General features: G+C 40.5%; 1 protein-coding gene and 1 long non-coding RNA gene across 5 annotated transcripts in view; one reads left to right on the top strand and one right to left on the bottom strand.

Annotated features, from left to right (window-relative positions):
* LOC103240248 (uncharacterized) overlaps positions 1–1,976 on the bottom strand; it is a 26,155-nt gene extending 24,179 nt beyond the window's left edge. For all 4 annotated transcript variants that reach the window (XR_012095065.1, XR_012095066.1, XR_012095067.1 and 1 more), the window contains exon 1: positions 1,234–1,976. This is a non-coding gene — a long non-coding RNA (uncharacterized lncRNA). The remainder of the gene's footprint in view (positions 1–1,233) is intronic.
* On the top strand, positions 497–17,294 carry FUCA2 (alpha-L-fucosidase 2). The gene is made up of 7 exons (XM_008006807.3): positions 497–1,100; positions 5,092–5,279; positions 8,231–8,570; positions 9,910–10,120; positions 10,354–10,544; positions 15,271–15,379; positions 16,943–17,294. Exons 1-7 carry the CDS (start codon positions 883–885, stop codon positions 17,081–17,083), a joined length of 1,398 nt encoding a protein of 465 aa, XP_008004998.2. The 5' UTR covers positions 497–882; the 3' UTR covers positions 17,084–17,294.

Below are 17,294 nucleotides of genomic sequence, written 5' to 3'. Positions count from 1 at the left end.
AGTGCAGTGGCACCATCTCGGCTCACTGCAACCTCCGCCTCCCAGGTTCAAGCGATTCTCCTGCCTCAGCCTCCGGAGTAGCTGGGATCACAGGCGCCCGCCACCATGCCCGGCTAATTTTTTGTATTTTTAGTAGAGACGGGGTTTCACCATGTTAGCCAGGATGGTCGCGATCGCCTGACCTCGTGATCCGCCCGCCTCGGCCTCCCAAAGTGCTGGAATTACAGGCGTGAGCCACTGCGCCCAGCCCAACATCAGAATCTTCTAGGAACTGGGTAGAAACGCAAATTCTTGGGCCGCACCCTAACTGCTGAATCTGAAGCTCTTGGAATTTCATCTGATACAAATTCAAGGTTGACAGCCACAGTTCTAACATGCAGGATCTTGGGAGCTGATACAGAGGCTGAGAACGATCTAGGTTGCTTTCCATTATGGCGAGACCCGACTGAGGTTCCTGCCTTGACCTTCTCATCCACGCTTCGGACGTGTGGAGCAGCCACCAGGGCGGGCTGGTGGCGTTGTCCTCTTGGGCAGTTTCTTGGGCAAGGTCGTGCCTCCTTGAGGGCAGAGGCGCTGGTCATAGGGCCCTGACTCAGACTCATATTTTCCCCTCAAAGCGAATAGAGCCTTAGCAAAGCCTTCGCAGCTGGCTTTGGGATAATGCTGGCCTCCTTAGTTATGCTGAGCGATGCAGCCCTCCTGGGGTCGTTCGGAACGCCCGGGAGAGTGGCCACTTCCGCCCCTGAGGGGGAAGGGTGGCCGGTTTCCAAGACCGGCTTGGTCAGGTGACAGCGGCGCGGCATACTCAGCAGCAGAAACGGAAGAACAGCGCTCGCGAGGCCGCGGGAGCCTGCAGAGAGGACAGCCGGCCTGCGCGGGGACATGCGGCCCCGGGAGCTCCGCGGGCTCGCGCTCCCGCTGCTGCTGTTGCTGCTGCTGCAGCCGCCGCCGAGCCCTGCCCACAGCTCCACGCGCTTCGACCCCACCTGGGAGTCCCTGGATGCCCGCCAGCTGCCCGCGTGGTTTGACCAGGCCAAGTTCGGCATCTTCATCCACTGGGGCGTGTTTTCCGTACCCAGCTTCGGTAGCGAGTGGTTCTGGTGAGTGCGCTCCTTTCTGACTCCTCTGCCACGCTTTTGTCCCCACCCGCAGTCTCCAGCCACCACCCAGCGGGCCAGGTTCGCCGCCTGGTGCTGCCTGCACCCTCGTCGGTTTCACCTTCCACTGCTTTACCTGCGTTTGGCACTTCCGGGTATCGAATATGTGGTTTCTTTCCTAAGTTCTGCTGATGAACAGAGAATTTTTCTTCCGTGTGACTGTAAGAGTTTTCAGACACACTTGACTCTTCAACTTCTTCATAGTTGCGCATTTTAAGCTGTAGTTATGACACTACAACATCGAGCTACTACAGACATCCATCAGTTTGTGCAGGGGCCTCCCACGAGCGGTGACTCAGGCACAATGGCCCGTGGTTGCTCTGCTGCTCCCTGCCAATTTACAGTCGTTCTGCCATGAAGTTATGGTTAAAACATAGTCATGAGTATGTGAAACGAGTTCATTGAACACCATTGGCTACTTAATGTTAACGTGTTACCCATGTGTGGCTCTAGGAACTTTTTAAAGAGGTTCTAGAATGGTACTCTTAACACAACCCAATTATCGTTTGCCGTATGAAAGGCGCTACACAAATATCTGTGCTTTAGATTTTACTTTGAGATCTATGTGAAAATGTGCATGTAATTTCTTAAACTGTTGCACATGTTTTTTCTAACTAAATGCAACAAGTATTAAGTTCTTCAAAATATAAATATTTTGTGTGCATATATAGATACATACACATAATATACTCTTTTTTTGTCGTTGTTTTCTGAGATGTAGTCTCACTCTGTCGCCCAGGCTGGACTGCAGTGGTACCATCTCGGCTCACTGCAACCTTTGCTGCCCGGGTTCAAACGATTCTGGTGCCTCAGCCTCCCGAGTAGCTGGGACTATAGGCGCACACCACCATGCCTGGCTAATTTTTTGTATTTTTTAGTAGAGACGGGGTTTCAACATGTTGGCCAGGCTGGTCTCAAACTCCTGACCTCAGGTGATCCGCGGTGGCTCATGCCTGTAATTCCAGGACTTTGGGACACATAATATATTCTTAAGTAAAATAAGGGAATCATTAAACAGTCAGTATTTATTTGAATCAACTATATACTACATAAATAGTATACATCCAAATTAACATACTATATTTAGTAGACACAATACAGAGTATGAACTATAAATTATAATAACATTACATAGTATACACTGTACCATGCTCTACTGTAGGGGTAGAAAAATTACACCTCCATTCTGTTACGATCTCTGCTGGGTCCAAGAATTTAATTGACATTGTAGGATTAAATTGTGTGGCGAGGCTTAAAAAATGAATTTTAGCAAGGTCTTTACAGTATTCGACTTCTTGTCTTTGAAGCTTAGGATGTTGCTTTTCCTTCCAGTATAGAGTGCCTTTCATACTGGAATTTCATCTTCTGTCCTAAGAAACAGCACAGAAGTCAAAGTGCTCTTCATGCACCTGCTATTTTTTGAGTTTCTTTACCTTTAATAATATGCCAGAATAGCATATTTTAACCCTTTCATTACAAAGAGATAGACTACCTGGAACCAGTAACCTTTCTTATTGTTAGGTCAGTTTATGTAAAAAATAAAAATGGGTAAGCTATGGAGAATTATTCGTATACTTTAAATAATTCAACTTATAAAACAGAGACTCTTTCTTCTTGTGCCAAAACATAGCTACTTCAGAAAGATGTTACAAATCTTTATTTGCATGTTTTGGGCTATAATGAATCTTGAGTTTATTTTGGAAATGTTTTAAATTAGTGTGGTACATAATTAACACACTTTCTTCCCCCTAAATTGTATCTTATATTATCATTTTGTTCAACCATGAAGATTAGGTGAAGATATATTGGTGCCAGTAGAGGATTTGATATTTGTTAACTGAGACCAGTACTATGCCAAAATAAAACAGCTAGTTTTGAGTCATTTTATTCTTGCTATGAGTAACTTCATTTTCTACAAACAAACCCATGATTGTTTTGACCTGGAACAATAAAGATACTTCTCATACTAAACAAAATAGAGAACACATTCCTGATGATCTGGAAATGCATTAACCCTGTGGAAGATTCTTCAATCATCTGTGGTTTCCCTTTGTATCCTCTGCTCCTCACTCTCAATTTGACTTCTGGGGAATCAACAGTACAGATGAGTATGTGTGACTGTTCTAAATGTCTATTAAAAACCAAATATAAATGATGGACTCTTTACCATAAATGCCTCTTTTCATCTCTCAGCATGAAATTCGAGTCCTGACTGTAGGGGAGAGTGCAGGTTCAAATTAGATGATGCTAGGAGAAATTCCTTATTCTTGTTCAACTTTCTAAATGTCACAGTTTCTCTTTTGCAGTTCAGTTTAAAAGGTAATGTCCATAGTCCCAGCTACTCAGGAGGGTGAGGTGGGAGGATTGCTTGAGCCCAGGAGTTCAAGGCTGTGGTGAGGTATGATCATGCCACTGCACTCCAACCTGGGTGATAGAGCAAGACCTGTCTCAACCAATCAATTAATCAATAATAAATAAATAAATAATAAAAACGCTTCAAGGATTTTAAACCCAAGTAAAAGGTGTAATGATAGGGGCTTATTATCTCACATAACAGGAAATTTAGAGGTAGTTGGTTCATTGATGAAGTCAAAGACATAGGCTCTTTCTGTCAGCCTGGGGACTTGTTCCTTCATGGTCACAGGATGGCAGCCAGGCACCATAACTTCACACAACCTTGGCCAAAGGCAGGAAGGCCAGTGTCTCTTTTCATTAGGAGGGAAACCAGTTCCACAGTCCCCGAAGTGTGGCTTTTCCTCAAGTTCCCTTGGCCAGCATGGATCTCACATCCCTGTCGTAGCTGTAGTGGAAGCTGGGAATTAGGTAAATATGATTTTTGGGCAGGCAAACGTGCCTGCCACATAGTATGCCCTTCAATTATGTCTTCTTAGCAGAAAGAGTCTCCTGATCATCTTGGGAAATACAGTGCTGATTATGGATTTGCTTATCCTGTAGAAGTACTCATATGAAAGAGATAGAAAAAGCAGGAGGTGGGTCGGAAATGGGAGTTGCATCTATTTCATGGGGATAGTTATTGCTGTGTTTATCTAAAATGTGTAGATGTGTTTTTCCTCATGAAGTCTTGCTTACACAGTTTAGGGTCAATATACCATTGCTTAGAATGAATGCATATAGCAAGTAATTGTTGAAGGTTGAGTCCATTTATTAAAATAACAGCATCTTCTTAATTTTACTTTTGCTTCCCTTTCTGTCCTGTGCCTCCAAAGTGTTCTCTACTACTGAATATAATAGATGCATGTTATGTTTTAGGCATGTAGTCTTCCTTTTAGAAGCCCTAGTCGCTTATGTTACAAAGGACAATGTGTAAAGACACATACTACATGTTGTGATTTAAAAGTGAAGTATTAAAAGAGAATGGGGCTGGGCATGGTGACTCATGCCTGTAATCCTAACACTTCGGGAGGCTGAAGCAGGAAGATTGCTTGAGCCCAGGAGTTTAAGACCAGCCTGGGCAACATATGGAAACCACATCTCTACAAAGAAAAAAAAAAAATAGCCAGGTGTGGTGGCACGTGCCTACGGTCCCAGCTACTCGGGAGGCTAAGGCGAGAGGATCGCTTGAGCCCAAGAGGTCGAGGTTGCAGAGAGCCATGATTCCACCACTGCATTCCAACCTGAGTGACAGAGTGAGACCCTGTCTTAAAAAAAAAGAGAGAGAATGGGTAGCTGAGTTGCCTAGAATGCTCTAGTTTATGGGCTGAGTGGATATCACAGGGAGATAGGTGGAAAATGAGAGGGGGTTTTAGTTTGCATAAGCTTTCTTTAAAGCCAAGTCAAATTAATGGGGAAGTGAGAAAGAGAATCTGGGTCCTACTGTATCTACATGATAGGTAAATGGTAAGGGTAGCTGGAGCAGTTCTTTTAAATGTGTGTGTATGTGCTATTTATGCACTCTTTCCTTTCCTCCCCTTAGGTGGTATTGGCAAAAGGAAAAGATACCGAAGTATGTGGAATTTATGAAAGATAATTACCCTCCTAGTTTCAAATATGAAGATTTTGGACCACTATTTACAGCAAAATTTTTTAATGCCAACGAGTGGGCAGATATTTTTCAGGCCTCTGGTGCCAAATACATTGTCTTAACTTCCAAACATCATGAAGGTAAGTCAATCCAGCATATGGAAATTGCTGACAATGGTTAAGAAATGAAAAATTATTTTTTTTGGAAGAAAAAACTAACACAAGGTCTAATTTTCTCTCAGGAGCAACCATAAGTGGTGACTGGCACTTGTTTATAACTAAGGGACTGCACTTTCAACCCAAATTGAGAGATGTTAGGAATACAGAAAGGATCATACCCTCCACATAACAGAGGAAAGATGGTCACATTTTGGCACATGTATTTTGAACAATATTTCCAAGATTTACGTAAAGCTGTTTGTTGAAGGGAGTGTGGGTTGCAAGTCAAAGTTCATCATTGGAATTGCACTCTTTCCTTCCCTTTCTCTGTAATGCATCCTGTGAATGCATCATGGGGGTTATACTGCTATAGTCTTGCATCATTACGGCACACCTGGCTGCACTTTTAGCCAACTCTTAGATGGCCAAATTGTGCAAATAGTGGATGAACTGATAGTGACGAAAGTGACCCAGATCACCTGGAGGGAAAAGGATTGTGGAACTGTAATGGTTCCCAGAATAATCAGAGGTGGTAGAAGAATATCTAAACCCCCACACAGCAGTCCTATTTTAATAGAATGGATTCCACCCATTACCACTGCAGTATTTGTAAGGCCAGGGAAGCATTAACAAATTGTTTTTGTTCCAATTGCTTGTTAATTCATTAGTTTCTTTTGCATGATCATCTTTGCCTTGGTATAAAAAAATTTGCACTGGAGTGGTCGCTAATGCCTGTAATCCCAAAACTTTGGGAGGCCAAGGAAGGAGTATCATTTGAGCCTAGGGGTTTGAGACCAGCTTGGGCAACATAATGAGACCCTGTCTCTACAAAAACAAATAAACAAAACTAAAAAAATTAGCATGGTGGTGTGTCTCTGTAGTCCCAGCTACTCGGGAGGCTTAGGTTGGAGGACTGCTTGAGGCTGTAGTGAGCGGAGATAGGGCCACTACACTCTAGTCTAAGTGGCAGAGCGAGATCCTGTCTCAAAAAAAAAGAAACTTTGCCTTATTGTTTTCTCCAGGGATGGGATGGGAATAGGAGAGGAGAACCAACACAAAAAATCTGGAATGACCATAAGATATTTTCCCTTTGGCCACATTCTGGTAGCTTCATGATTTTCTCCTGTAGATATTTCTCCTGCTGAGATGAATGTCTATCAAGTGTATTTGCTTGAGAACATGCTGATTTCCTGATGTCTAGGAACTTTCCCAAGTTGTATGGCACAAAACAATACATAGTGAGTTTATTTAATAAAAATTATTAGTCAAACTGTGAGGAGAGATGATGTAGCCCACATTTATACATTTTCTGGGACCCATGTTGTCAGATGTTTTCATTGGTTATGGAAAATGCATACTAAGCTCAGGAAGGAGTATCGCTGTGTGAGCTTATGGTGGTGATATTCAAATGAAGACTCATGTGGTTTTAGTACTGTCTGACATTAGGGCCTGTCAAGTTGAATAATTTTGAATATGACTTTAGGTATCAACACTGCTCTGAAGCTTACCATAGACATGACAGGAACAAGAGTGAGCTGTTTTTAAAAGCTTATTAAAATGAATCTAAGGCTAGGTGCAGTATAATCCCAACACTTTGGGAGGCCAAGGAAGGAGGATTGCTTGAGGTCAGGAGTTTGAGACCAGCCTAGGCAGCAAAGTGAGACCCTGTCTCTGAAAAATTAGACAAAATTAGCTGGGCGTGGTGGAGTACACCTGTAATCCTAGCTACTGGAGATGTTGAGGTGGGAGGATCACTTGAACCCAGGAGGTTGAGGATGCAGTGAACCAAGGTCACACCACTGAACTCCAGCCTAGGTGACAGAGCCAGAACCTGTCTCAAAAAAAAAAAAAAAAAAAAAAAATTCCGAAGTATGAGTCAGTCTTAGACTTGTTCTAATTTATCAAGAGTAAAATGTTTCACCAAATGTACCTTATAAATGTCTATTCTCAAAAATTCTTTTAGATTTTAGTGGAATAGTGACAATGTACTTAAGTGTCCAGGCACTGATAAAATTTTTGAGGCTTTCATATTTATTATGTTTTAAGTATTTCAGTTTATATATCTCTTCTAACATTTTTATATAGAACAACCAGTAATCTAAATGCAAATTCCTGTTAAAAACAAACCACTTCTAAGTGTTTGTATAAAAGTATACATTGTTTTTCTTATCTCTAAGATAAGAAAATAGTTGGTAGACTATTTGCTTTTGGGTAATTTTATTAAAGAGGAAAATCCAAGCTTATGATTTTATAGTAGGATGACATTACATGTGGTGAGTATATTTTAAAGTATAGAACAATTGGGAAATAGTAGGGTTTTTTGCCCCTCTGGTTAAATAAATAATCAGGCTAAAAGAGATTTGCTATACAGGGATCACCAGTGTTCTAAGAATCACACTATAATAGAATAAACAATCCTAAAACTAAGCAGCAGACTTCAAACTTTGGTTTAGAAGACACTAAGAATCTTGCAGGAGTGCATCTCAGGGTCTTCATAATAAATAGTAGTAGTCATCATTTAGCATGGTACATGTATATGTTCCCATTTTAGTTGTGGGCTGCTATTGTTGATTGTTTATTTTGTGCTATTCCTTGTGCTAGCAGTTGGCTGAAGACATAGCAGGGAGCACTGCAGACATGATGCGATCCCTCAAGGACCTTACAATCTAAGAGGGAAAATACTGGAGATAGATCAGACCATACAGTAATAAAGCCCAAAAGTTGCTTTTAAAAACCTCAGTCTCACCTTGTTTAAATTCTCACTTCTCATATAAAAGCACGATATATGCCATGAAAAAATGGCCATAAAACAATCATTTGTAGGAGCAGGTATTTATACATCGCATGTACTATGTGATTTGTTTGGGCATTTGTGTGGGTTAAAATTTACTAAAATAGACATGCTTACAAGGGTTTTCACTATAATTTTCTAGGTTTTACCTTGTGGGGTTCAGAGTATTCATGGAACTGGAATGCCATAGATGAGGGGCCCAAGAGGGACATTGTCAAGGAACTTGAGGTAGCCATTAGGAACAGAACTGACCTGCGTTTTGGACTGTACTATTCCCTTTTTGAATGGTTTCATCCGCTCTTCCTTGAGGATGAATCCAGTTCATTCCATAAGCGGCAATTTCCAGTTTCTAAGACATTGCCAGAGCTCTACGAGTTAGTGAACAACTATCAGCCTGAGGTTCTGTGGTCGGATGGTGATGGAGGAGCGCCAGATCAATACTGGAACAGCACAGGCTTCTTGGCCTGGCTATATAATGAAAGGTGTGTATGCTATGAGATTGCTGCAGTTACCCTCCATATTCCTAATATATTTCTAACATTTTCATTCCTTCACCTCTTGAAATATTTCATTTTAAGTCATTGGTGGCATGGGGGGAGAAAATCATTTTAAATAATACTTATTAGATATATTAGTATTTACTCAACATAATCAAGGGTAAATAAATCAGGAGTAAAATACAACTCAGTGGTCTGATTTTAAGATCAGACTAAAAATCATAGGATCAGGAACTTTGAAGGTGTTAATTTTGTGGGGTCCCCCCTTTTTCTTTCCTACCCTGGTCCTTTATGGCCTCTATTCTGGGACAACTCTGTTTCTTCATCACTATTTCCAATTATGTGCTTCCGAATCCCTCTGACTGCTTTTTATCCTCTTACCTTTTGGTCATCGTTGCTGCCCAGCCAACGTCACCCTTGTTTGTCTCCTCTTTTCCTTCATCAGCAGCATTTTCCCTTTCTCCAGTTTTTTCCTATTGTTTCCTGCTATGTTCAAGGCTGCCCTATTAGAACAGGGAGTTCTGATTAAACTCCTCCATTAGGCTTAAACTATATGGACAAAATTTGCATGTACACTAGAAAGCACCGGGTATTGTGCTATTAAGTCAGGCAACCTTCTGCTTGCACTTCCTGGGCCCACAAAGGGCACAAATACAAATATTCTGAAGAACTCTTGATACTGAAAACAGCAATGTGTCCAGGTACTCCTTCCAAGGGAAAAGATGGGGAGCCATCACTTCAATTTGTGACTCAAAACTGTCCCCTCTATGTGGTGTGGATTTCCCTCTAAAATGTGCCACATGCTATGATAAGTAACATTGTGGGGATATTTCACATGACATCAACAGTTGAATTTTCTGAGATTTTTCAATATTAGGCACAATGGTAAGAGAAAGAGAAAGGCTAGACTACATGTATGAGATCACTGAATCATTGAAAAGTGTCTTGGGTATAAATTCAGTTTCGGCTATCATTTACAATATGGAAGGGAGCTTAAAATAATCATAATACTCTTATGAGTGCTATATGTGCTGGGTACCAGGCTAAATGTTTTACATAACTTATTTTTGTTCTAATCATAGATGAGGAAATTCATTATTCAGAGGAGTCAGGTAACTTGCTCTAGGTCTGGGAGCTAGAAAGTGACAAAGTCAGAACTCCAATCAAGCCAGGTCTGTGACTTCAAAACCATGGGCTTTCCACTGTACTATGCCATGGTCCCTTTTCAGAATTATATTTCAATTACAAGTCTTTTCAGTGGACATTTCTTTTTGTATAAAAAGCTTATACCTTTTGTTTTAAAAAACTGTATGTTTCATTTCAGCCCAGTTCGGCATACAGTAGTCACCAATGATCGTTGGGGAGCTGGTAGCATTTGTAAGCACGGTGGCTTCTATACCTGCAGTGATCGTTATAACCCAGGACATCTTTTGCCACATAAATGGGAAAACTGCATGACAATAGACAAATTGTCCTGGGGCTATAGGAGGGAAGCTGGAATCTCTGACTATCTTACAATTGGAGAATTGGTGAAGGTACAGTAAAATGTCTGGTGACTATTAACATAATATTCTTAATAGTGTGATCATATAGGATTTATTTCTTATGTAGCTCAATGGCCTATAAATATAGGACATTGTTCTATCCTGTGTTTGTTCTTCTAGGTAGTCACTATATATAGATGTATAAATATATAAATGCAACATATTAGCACATTAAATATGGAATTATTTTATTTATCTAAACACATTTATTCTTAATTTTGTAGCAACTTGTAGAAACAGTTTCATGTGGAGGAAATCTTTTGATGAATATTGGGCCCACACTAGATGGCACCATTTCTGTAGTTTTTGAGGAGAGACTGAGGCAAATGGGGTCCTGGCTAAAAGTCAATGGAGAAGCTATTTATGAAACCCATACCTGGCGATCCCAGAATGACACTGTCACCCCAGATGTGTGGTAAGTCATTCTTGTTACCAAGTACTCTTTTATAAAGGAAGAGATTTAAAATTTATCACACATATAAAGAAGAGTAGGATAAAAAGAGAAATTGGATGAATTCTTACATATACAAAGCACTTTCCAAACTTAGCTTACTCTAATATAAAGAGAAGAGGAAGAATTTGCATGTTTTTGAACGTTTATTATTTATCAGATTAAGCTTACATCATTTCTAGGTATCTCCCAGTGGTGGACAAATTTTGGCTGAAAGTACTCAGCTTTTAGAAAAATTGTAGGCCGGGCGCGGTGGCTCAAGCCTGTAATCCCAGCACTTTGGGAGGCCGAGACGGGCGGATCACGAGGTCAGAAGATCGAGACCATCCTGGCTAACACGGTGAAACCCCGTCTCTACTAAAAATACAAAAAACTAGCTGGGCGAGGTGGCGGGCGCCTGTAGTCCCAGTTACTCCGGAGGCTGAGGCAGGAGAATGGCGTAAACCCGGGAGGCGGAGCTTGCAGTGAGCTGAGATCCGGCCACTGCAGTCCAGCCCGGGCTACAGAGCAAGACTCCGTCTCAAAAAAAAAAAAAAGAAAAAAAAAAAAAAAAAAAGAAAAATTGTAAGCCGTTCAGACCAATGAAAAAATGCGAATGGTTAGTCTAAAACAGAGACTACTGTTTAATCAGTTCCGTAAATTCTAACTTTTGCAGATGTTGCATCCCATGAAATTTGCAAACAAAGGTACCCAAAGGCAGAGAAAATGTTAGATTAAAAATGAGTCAAAATAGGGAGGGTTCTGGGAAGATGCTTCTCTCTGAGTTTGGGGAGGTTCTGTGTGTCAGGGAGTTGCTGAATCAGATTCCACAAATATGACAGTTTCTGATACGGTTTCTTAACATATATAAAATAAGAGGAGTATTGGTGAAGTTCTAAAAATTCACTTTCAGTTGCCTGATCAAATAGGAACCGAAAAATTAGACTAATTGTTCTTCAATCTACTTGACTTACGACTTAAAACATTAACCCATTGAATAAAATGAAGTAAGGCAATCTGGACAGAGCAAATAATTGTGGAGTTTTAAAATGTTGATCTGGGAGGAGCCATAATGAGAACTCAATACCAAGCTCTCATGTAACAGAGGATAGTGCAAATCTGGTTTTGGAATTTGCTTCTGTACTGACATTTGAATACGAGGGCATCTGATCTAGGACTTCACAATCATTAACCATTATTCCATTGTGTTTATTTCAATAAATAAACATAAAAGCTAAATATTTAATGTGGCTTATAAAGTTGTGAGTCTGGCTCCTACCAACTTCCCCGACGCTGAGTGTTCCTACTCTCCCTCCTCACTGTAGGAGCCTTCTTCCCCCCAGGTTCATCATGCCCATCTTCTTGCAGTCACCTACAGACTCCCAGGTCAACCCTTTAAATCCTTCGAGAGAGTAGCCCTGGCTTGCTGCCCCTGTCCCCAGAACTACTCTTCACATAACTCTTAGTGATTTTAATTTCTATTCACAGTTCTAATTACCTGCACTTCCTGTCTTCTAGGGATCTTGTCTGCTTGACCTTTGTTACCTGTTCCTTTGCATTATCAATATACAAGGTCATATCGGTAATGCAAAGTAGAACTTCTTACTCAACACTTCCACTTGGATGCATAGCATCTTAGACCTGTATGTCCACAGCTGAAGTCCTGAGTTTTAAAATTTTGCTGTAGACTAGCTCCACCCACGGTCTTCCCTATCTCAGTTAATGGCAGCTTTATCCTTTAGGTGGTTGTCAGGCCAAAAGCTTTGGTGTCCTTAACTTCCCTTTCTTTTATAATCATACTTTAGACTTTGCATTACTAATAACTGCACCCCTTCCATGGCTCCAGTTTGAAGCATTCTGCCGTCTACCTACGACTTCTTGTATTTTGGCTCACTCCACACAGCACTTTGGCTTCCAAAGGGATCTATAATCCAGGGATTACACTACCTTTTAATCCTATCATCTTTTCTCTGTCTTTTTCCTTATCCAGAACAGATTCTGTGGCCCGTCACCGTAACTAATCTATTGCATATACCCAACTCCTGAACTCTCGCTCCCTCTGCCATACTCACTTGACAGAACATCAACTTTAAATTAAGATCTACTTATCTATGCCTGCTCCTGGACAGCTAACTATAACTATGGAAACTCACACACACACGCACCCAGACACATACAATGTAGAATTATCTCACCTTTGGTTTTAAGGTCAACACTTGTGTCCTGATCCCATTGCAAATCATCCACCCAAGGATTGTTATGGCAATTCTCCCCTTTCACTCAATTTCACTTGTGTTTCTAGCTACCTTCCCATTTCTCTCCTTTCCTTTGTAGTAAAACATGTTGAAAGAATTTTCACTTGCTATGTCCAATTCCTTGCTACAGTTTTTCTCTTGAACCCACTCTGGTCGAGCTTCCACCCCCACACTCCAAGTTTGCTCTTCTCAAGGCCCACAATAACCTCTGCCTTTCCAATTCCAGTGATGAGTCCCCAGTGCTCATTTTCTTAACTTACTGGCAGCGTCTGCCTCAGTTGATCACTGTCTCTCCTGGTGTTCATTGTACCTGTTGGCTCTTCCTTGTTAGTTAGTTCCTTTCCTGATTTCATCTCATTTTTCCAACCTCTAAATCTTGAAGTGCCCTGAGGTTTAGTCTTCAGATTTCTATTCTTCTTCTTTTTTTTTTTTGAGGGCATTGGCGTGATCTCGGCTCACTGCAACCTCTGTCTCCCAGGTTCAAGCTATTCTCCTGCCTCAGCCTCCTGAGTAGCTGGGATTACAAGTGCCTGCCACCATGCCTGGGTAATTTTTTTGTAATTTTAGTAGAGACAGGATTTCACCATGTTTGGCCAGGCTGGTCTCGAACTCCTGGACCTCAGGTGATCTACTTTCCTCAGCCTCCCAAAGTGCTGGGATTACAGGCATGAGCCACCGCTTTTATCTTAATGTCCCAGGTGATCTTATCCATTTTCATGGCTTTAAATGCCATATTGATGACATCCACATTTCTATTTACAGTGCAGACCTCTTTCTGAACTCCAGCCTCATTAAGTTCCGACTCAATATTTCCACTTGGATGCATAGCCTCTTAGACCTGTACATCCAAAACTGAAGTCCTGAGTTTTCAAATTTTGCTATCAACTAGCTCCACCCATGGTCTTTCCCATCTCAGTTAACAGTAACTTCATCCTTTAGGTGGTTGTCAGGCCCAAAACCTTGAAACCCTTAGTTTCCCTTTCTTTTATAGTCACAGGCAACTCATTAGCAGATATCATCCTCTATCTTTGAAACATATTCAGAATCTGACCCCTTCTCATCCTCTCTGTGGCAACCCTCATCCTTTTAGTTTCCATTGTCTTGTCCCTGTCTGGATTATTTCAGTAGCTTCTTAACAGGTCTCTATTTCTACCCTTTAGCCTATTCACCACAAAGCAATTAGAGTATACTTTTAAATAATAATGCCACTCCCATGCTCACATTTCTCCAATGGCTTCTAGTCTCAGAGAGAAGGCCAGGTCCCATAGATGCTTACAAGGGCCTACAAAATCTGGCTCCTTATCGCCTCTTTGATCTTATCTGCCATCACCCTCCCCCACTTCCTCTCCTTCAGCCACTCTGCCTTCCTTGCTATTGCATCAACAGGCAGAGCACACTTGCACTGGGGCTCCTGCACTTGACATTCTGTCTGAAGGCTTTCTCCAGACTTTCCTGTGGCACTCCTATGGCGCTCCCATGGTTCTCTTCCATGCCACCTCTAAGAGGTCTTCCCTGACTATTCTACTTAAAATAACACTCCCAGGCCCCTCCTTTCCTACCTAGCATGCTCTGTTCTTCTTACCTGGTTTGTCTTCTCCATAGCATTTAATCAACACCTGACATATTTGTTCATTCTAATTTCTCCCACTGGAATGTAACCCCCGTGAGGACAAGGACTTTGTTCAATGCTGTATATTGCTCTAAAACAGTGTTTAGCATTTTAAGATTTCAATAAGTATTTGTTGAGTAGTTGAATAAATGAATGAATTCCATTTTTTTTTTTTTTTTTTTGTCTACAGCATACTTCCCTTACCTTCTTCTTTGTTCCCATTCATCCTCCTTTTAAGTCTCAGATTAAATGTCATGTTCTTGGTGAGGCTTCTTTCTGATGTTCTAATCTAAAGAGATCCTTTTGTTACAATCTCTCAATTTCCTTTTCTTTCATAGTGCTTATCAGAACTCACACTTTCATATTATTTGTGTGATTATTTAGTGTTTGCCTTCCCCACTCTAGTCTAAGCTCCGTAAGAACTATGTGTGTTTTGTTTTTTATTATAACTCTAACACTGAGCACAGTACTAGGCACAGAATTGACACATGCATATCTTGTCTTGTTGAATGGATATAAAAATTTGAATAACACATGAAAAGCCATGAAGCTCTTGCATCCTGCCCCCTTAGCTCATCTGCCTCCCCTTTTCAGATCCATGAGAGCAGTCTGATGAAGAGGAATGCTATCTCAGCAAAATCTTTGTCTTCCAAGAACTTCTTTTTGGTCTTGGGGGAGGAAGGTGCTTTTTTATACCAACATGGGGCTATTTTTCCCTCCCTTCTATTAATGGCGACACTGTGGAAGTATCTCTGTAAAAAAATTCCAGATCGTTCCTGATCCATAAATAATGAGAAACATGGGATGTAACTTGTTACTACACTTTTTATCTTTTTCTTTTAACCAGGTACACATTCAAGCCTAAAGAAAAATTGGTATATGCCATTTTTCTTAAATGGCCCACATCAGGACAGCTGTTCCTTGGCCAGCCCAAAGCTATTCTGGGGTCAACAGTGGTAAGAGGGAACTTTATCTTGTTCCTTTAAATTGCTGATTAGAACATCTTGATGCAAACATAACTTTTAACTTTAAGGGGAGCCTTATATCTGTTTCTCTTATACCTCATAAAAGTAATTATAAATGAGCTCCAGCCAAGCAGTGAGGCTCACACTGTAATTCCAGCACTTTGGGAAGCTGAGGCAGGAGGATGTCTTGAGGCCAGAAGTTTGAGACTAACCTGGGCAACATAGCAAGACCCCTCTTTACAAAATTTTTTTTAAAAGCTAGCTGGGCATAGTGGCATGCACCTGTAGTCCTAGTTACTCAGGAGGCTCAGGCAGGAGGATTGCTTGAACCCAATAAGTCAAGACTACAGTGAGCTATCAGTGTACCACTTCAGCCTGTCTCTGAAAAAATAAAATAAAATAAAATAAAATAAAATAAAATAAAATAAAATAAAATAAAATGAATTTCACCAATGACAGTGTTTGGTCAAAATCTTTGAAACTTTTTGTTTCCCAGAAAACTAAGCTGATAAAGCAGCTACAGTATCTCTATGCATATCACTGTAAAATAGACATTATTCTTTACAGTCATTCTATGTTGTTCAAGTTCATTGCATGCATACAAAATAATTCTTCTCATAAAACTAGAATTCGGATGCTTTCTCTGACACCCCACCCCAGAACGTATCTGAATACAAGATGTCATGACTCTACTATTTTATGTTTATAAAACATTTTGGAGAAAGTTAGAGATTAATCTAACTGTTGTAACCACCACATCTGGCATTGAGTTCATTCTGATATATCTTATAACTTATTTTTTTAAAATAAATTATCCCTTTGGAGGTGAATTGTCCATATGGCTCTCCTTGCATCACCTTTCTGCGTTTCATTTCTAATACGTGTGGTTGATGAGGCAGAAAGAAGATGAGTTCAAATCTAATGTTTAATTACAGCTTAGTAGACCAGGTATGACACTGATTATATTTTTATTTTATCTATGTTCTTTTTGGTGCCAATTAACATCATTATTTAAAAGCTCCTGGGTTTTGTTTTCATATTGATCCACCTAAGAAGCAAAGGTTTTGGTTCAAAATAACCCTAGAATATGTAGAGAACTTATTTGAATTTGCTTAGTATAGTAAGACTAAGGATATAAAATAATTACAGTAATAATTGATCAAATATATGTATTATTGACTATTGGAGGTTATTAGAAAATCTGGGGAACACTGAGTAGATACTTGGGCAGACTCTTGTTTCAGAGCCATTTTCTGCTCCTGATCCTCTCTTTAGCATTTTCTCCACTCTGACACTCCATTCAGCCTTGAAAATTCTCCTTCCCCAACCCCTGCACACTTTTATTTCCCTCTTGAGAGTAAAACAGAAGCAAGAATATAGAGGCAAGATACATATACTTAATTGGATGAGGAGTGATTATGAATCACTAAATAAAGGTAAAAATGAATCTCATCTATATATTTTTTTGAACTACTAATGAGTCCTTCCCAATAGAAAGTGGGTGAGATAAAGAGATAAATTTGGAAATATTTGCATGTATGTTTTTAATTTCAGGTGAAACTACTGGGCCATGGACAGCCACTTAACTGGATTTCTTTGGAGCAAAATGGCATTATGGTAGAACTGCCACAGCTAACCATTCGTCAGATGCCATGTAAATGGGGCTGGGCTCTAGCACTAACTAATGTGATCTAAAGTGCAGCAGAGTGGCTGATGCTGCAAGTTATGTCTAAGACTAGGAACTATCAGGTGTCTATAATTGTAGCACATGGAGAAAGCAAATGTAAAATTGGATAAGAAAATTATTTTGGCAATTCAGCTCTTTCCCTTTTTCCCACTAAATTTTTTCTTAAATTACCATTTTAACTCTCCAGTGCACTTTGCCATTAAAGTCTCTTCACATTGA

The sequence above is a fragment of the Chlorocebus sabaeus genome, chromosome 13, assembly GCF_047675955.1.
Source record: "Chlorocebus sabaeus isolate Y175 chromosome 13, mChlSab1.0.hap1, whole genome shotgun sequence".
NCBI lineage: Eukaryota > Metazoa > Chordata > Mammalia > Primates > Cercopithecidae > Chlorocebus > Chlorocebus sabaeus.
The sequence above is the reverse complement of the archived record's forward strand: the minus strand, read 5'-3'. Positions and strand labels throughout refer to the sequence as shown.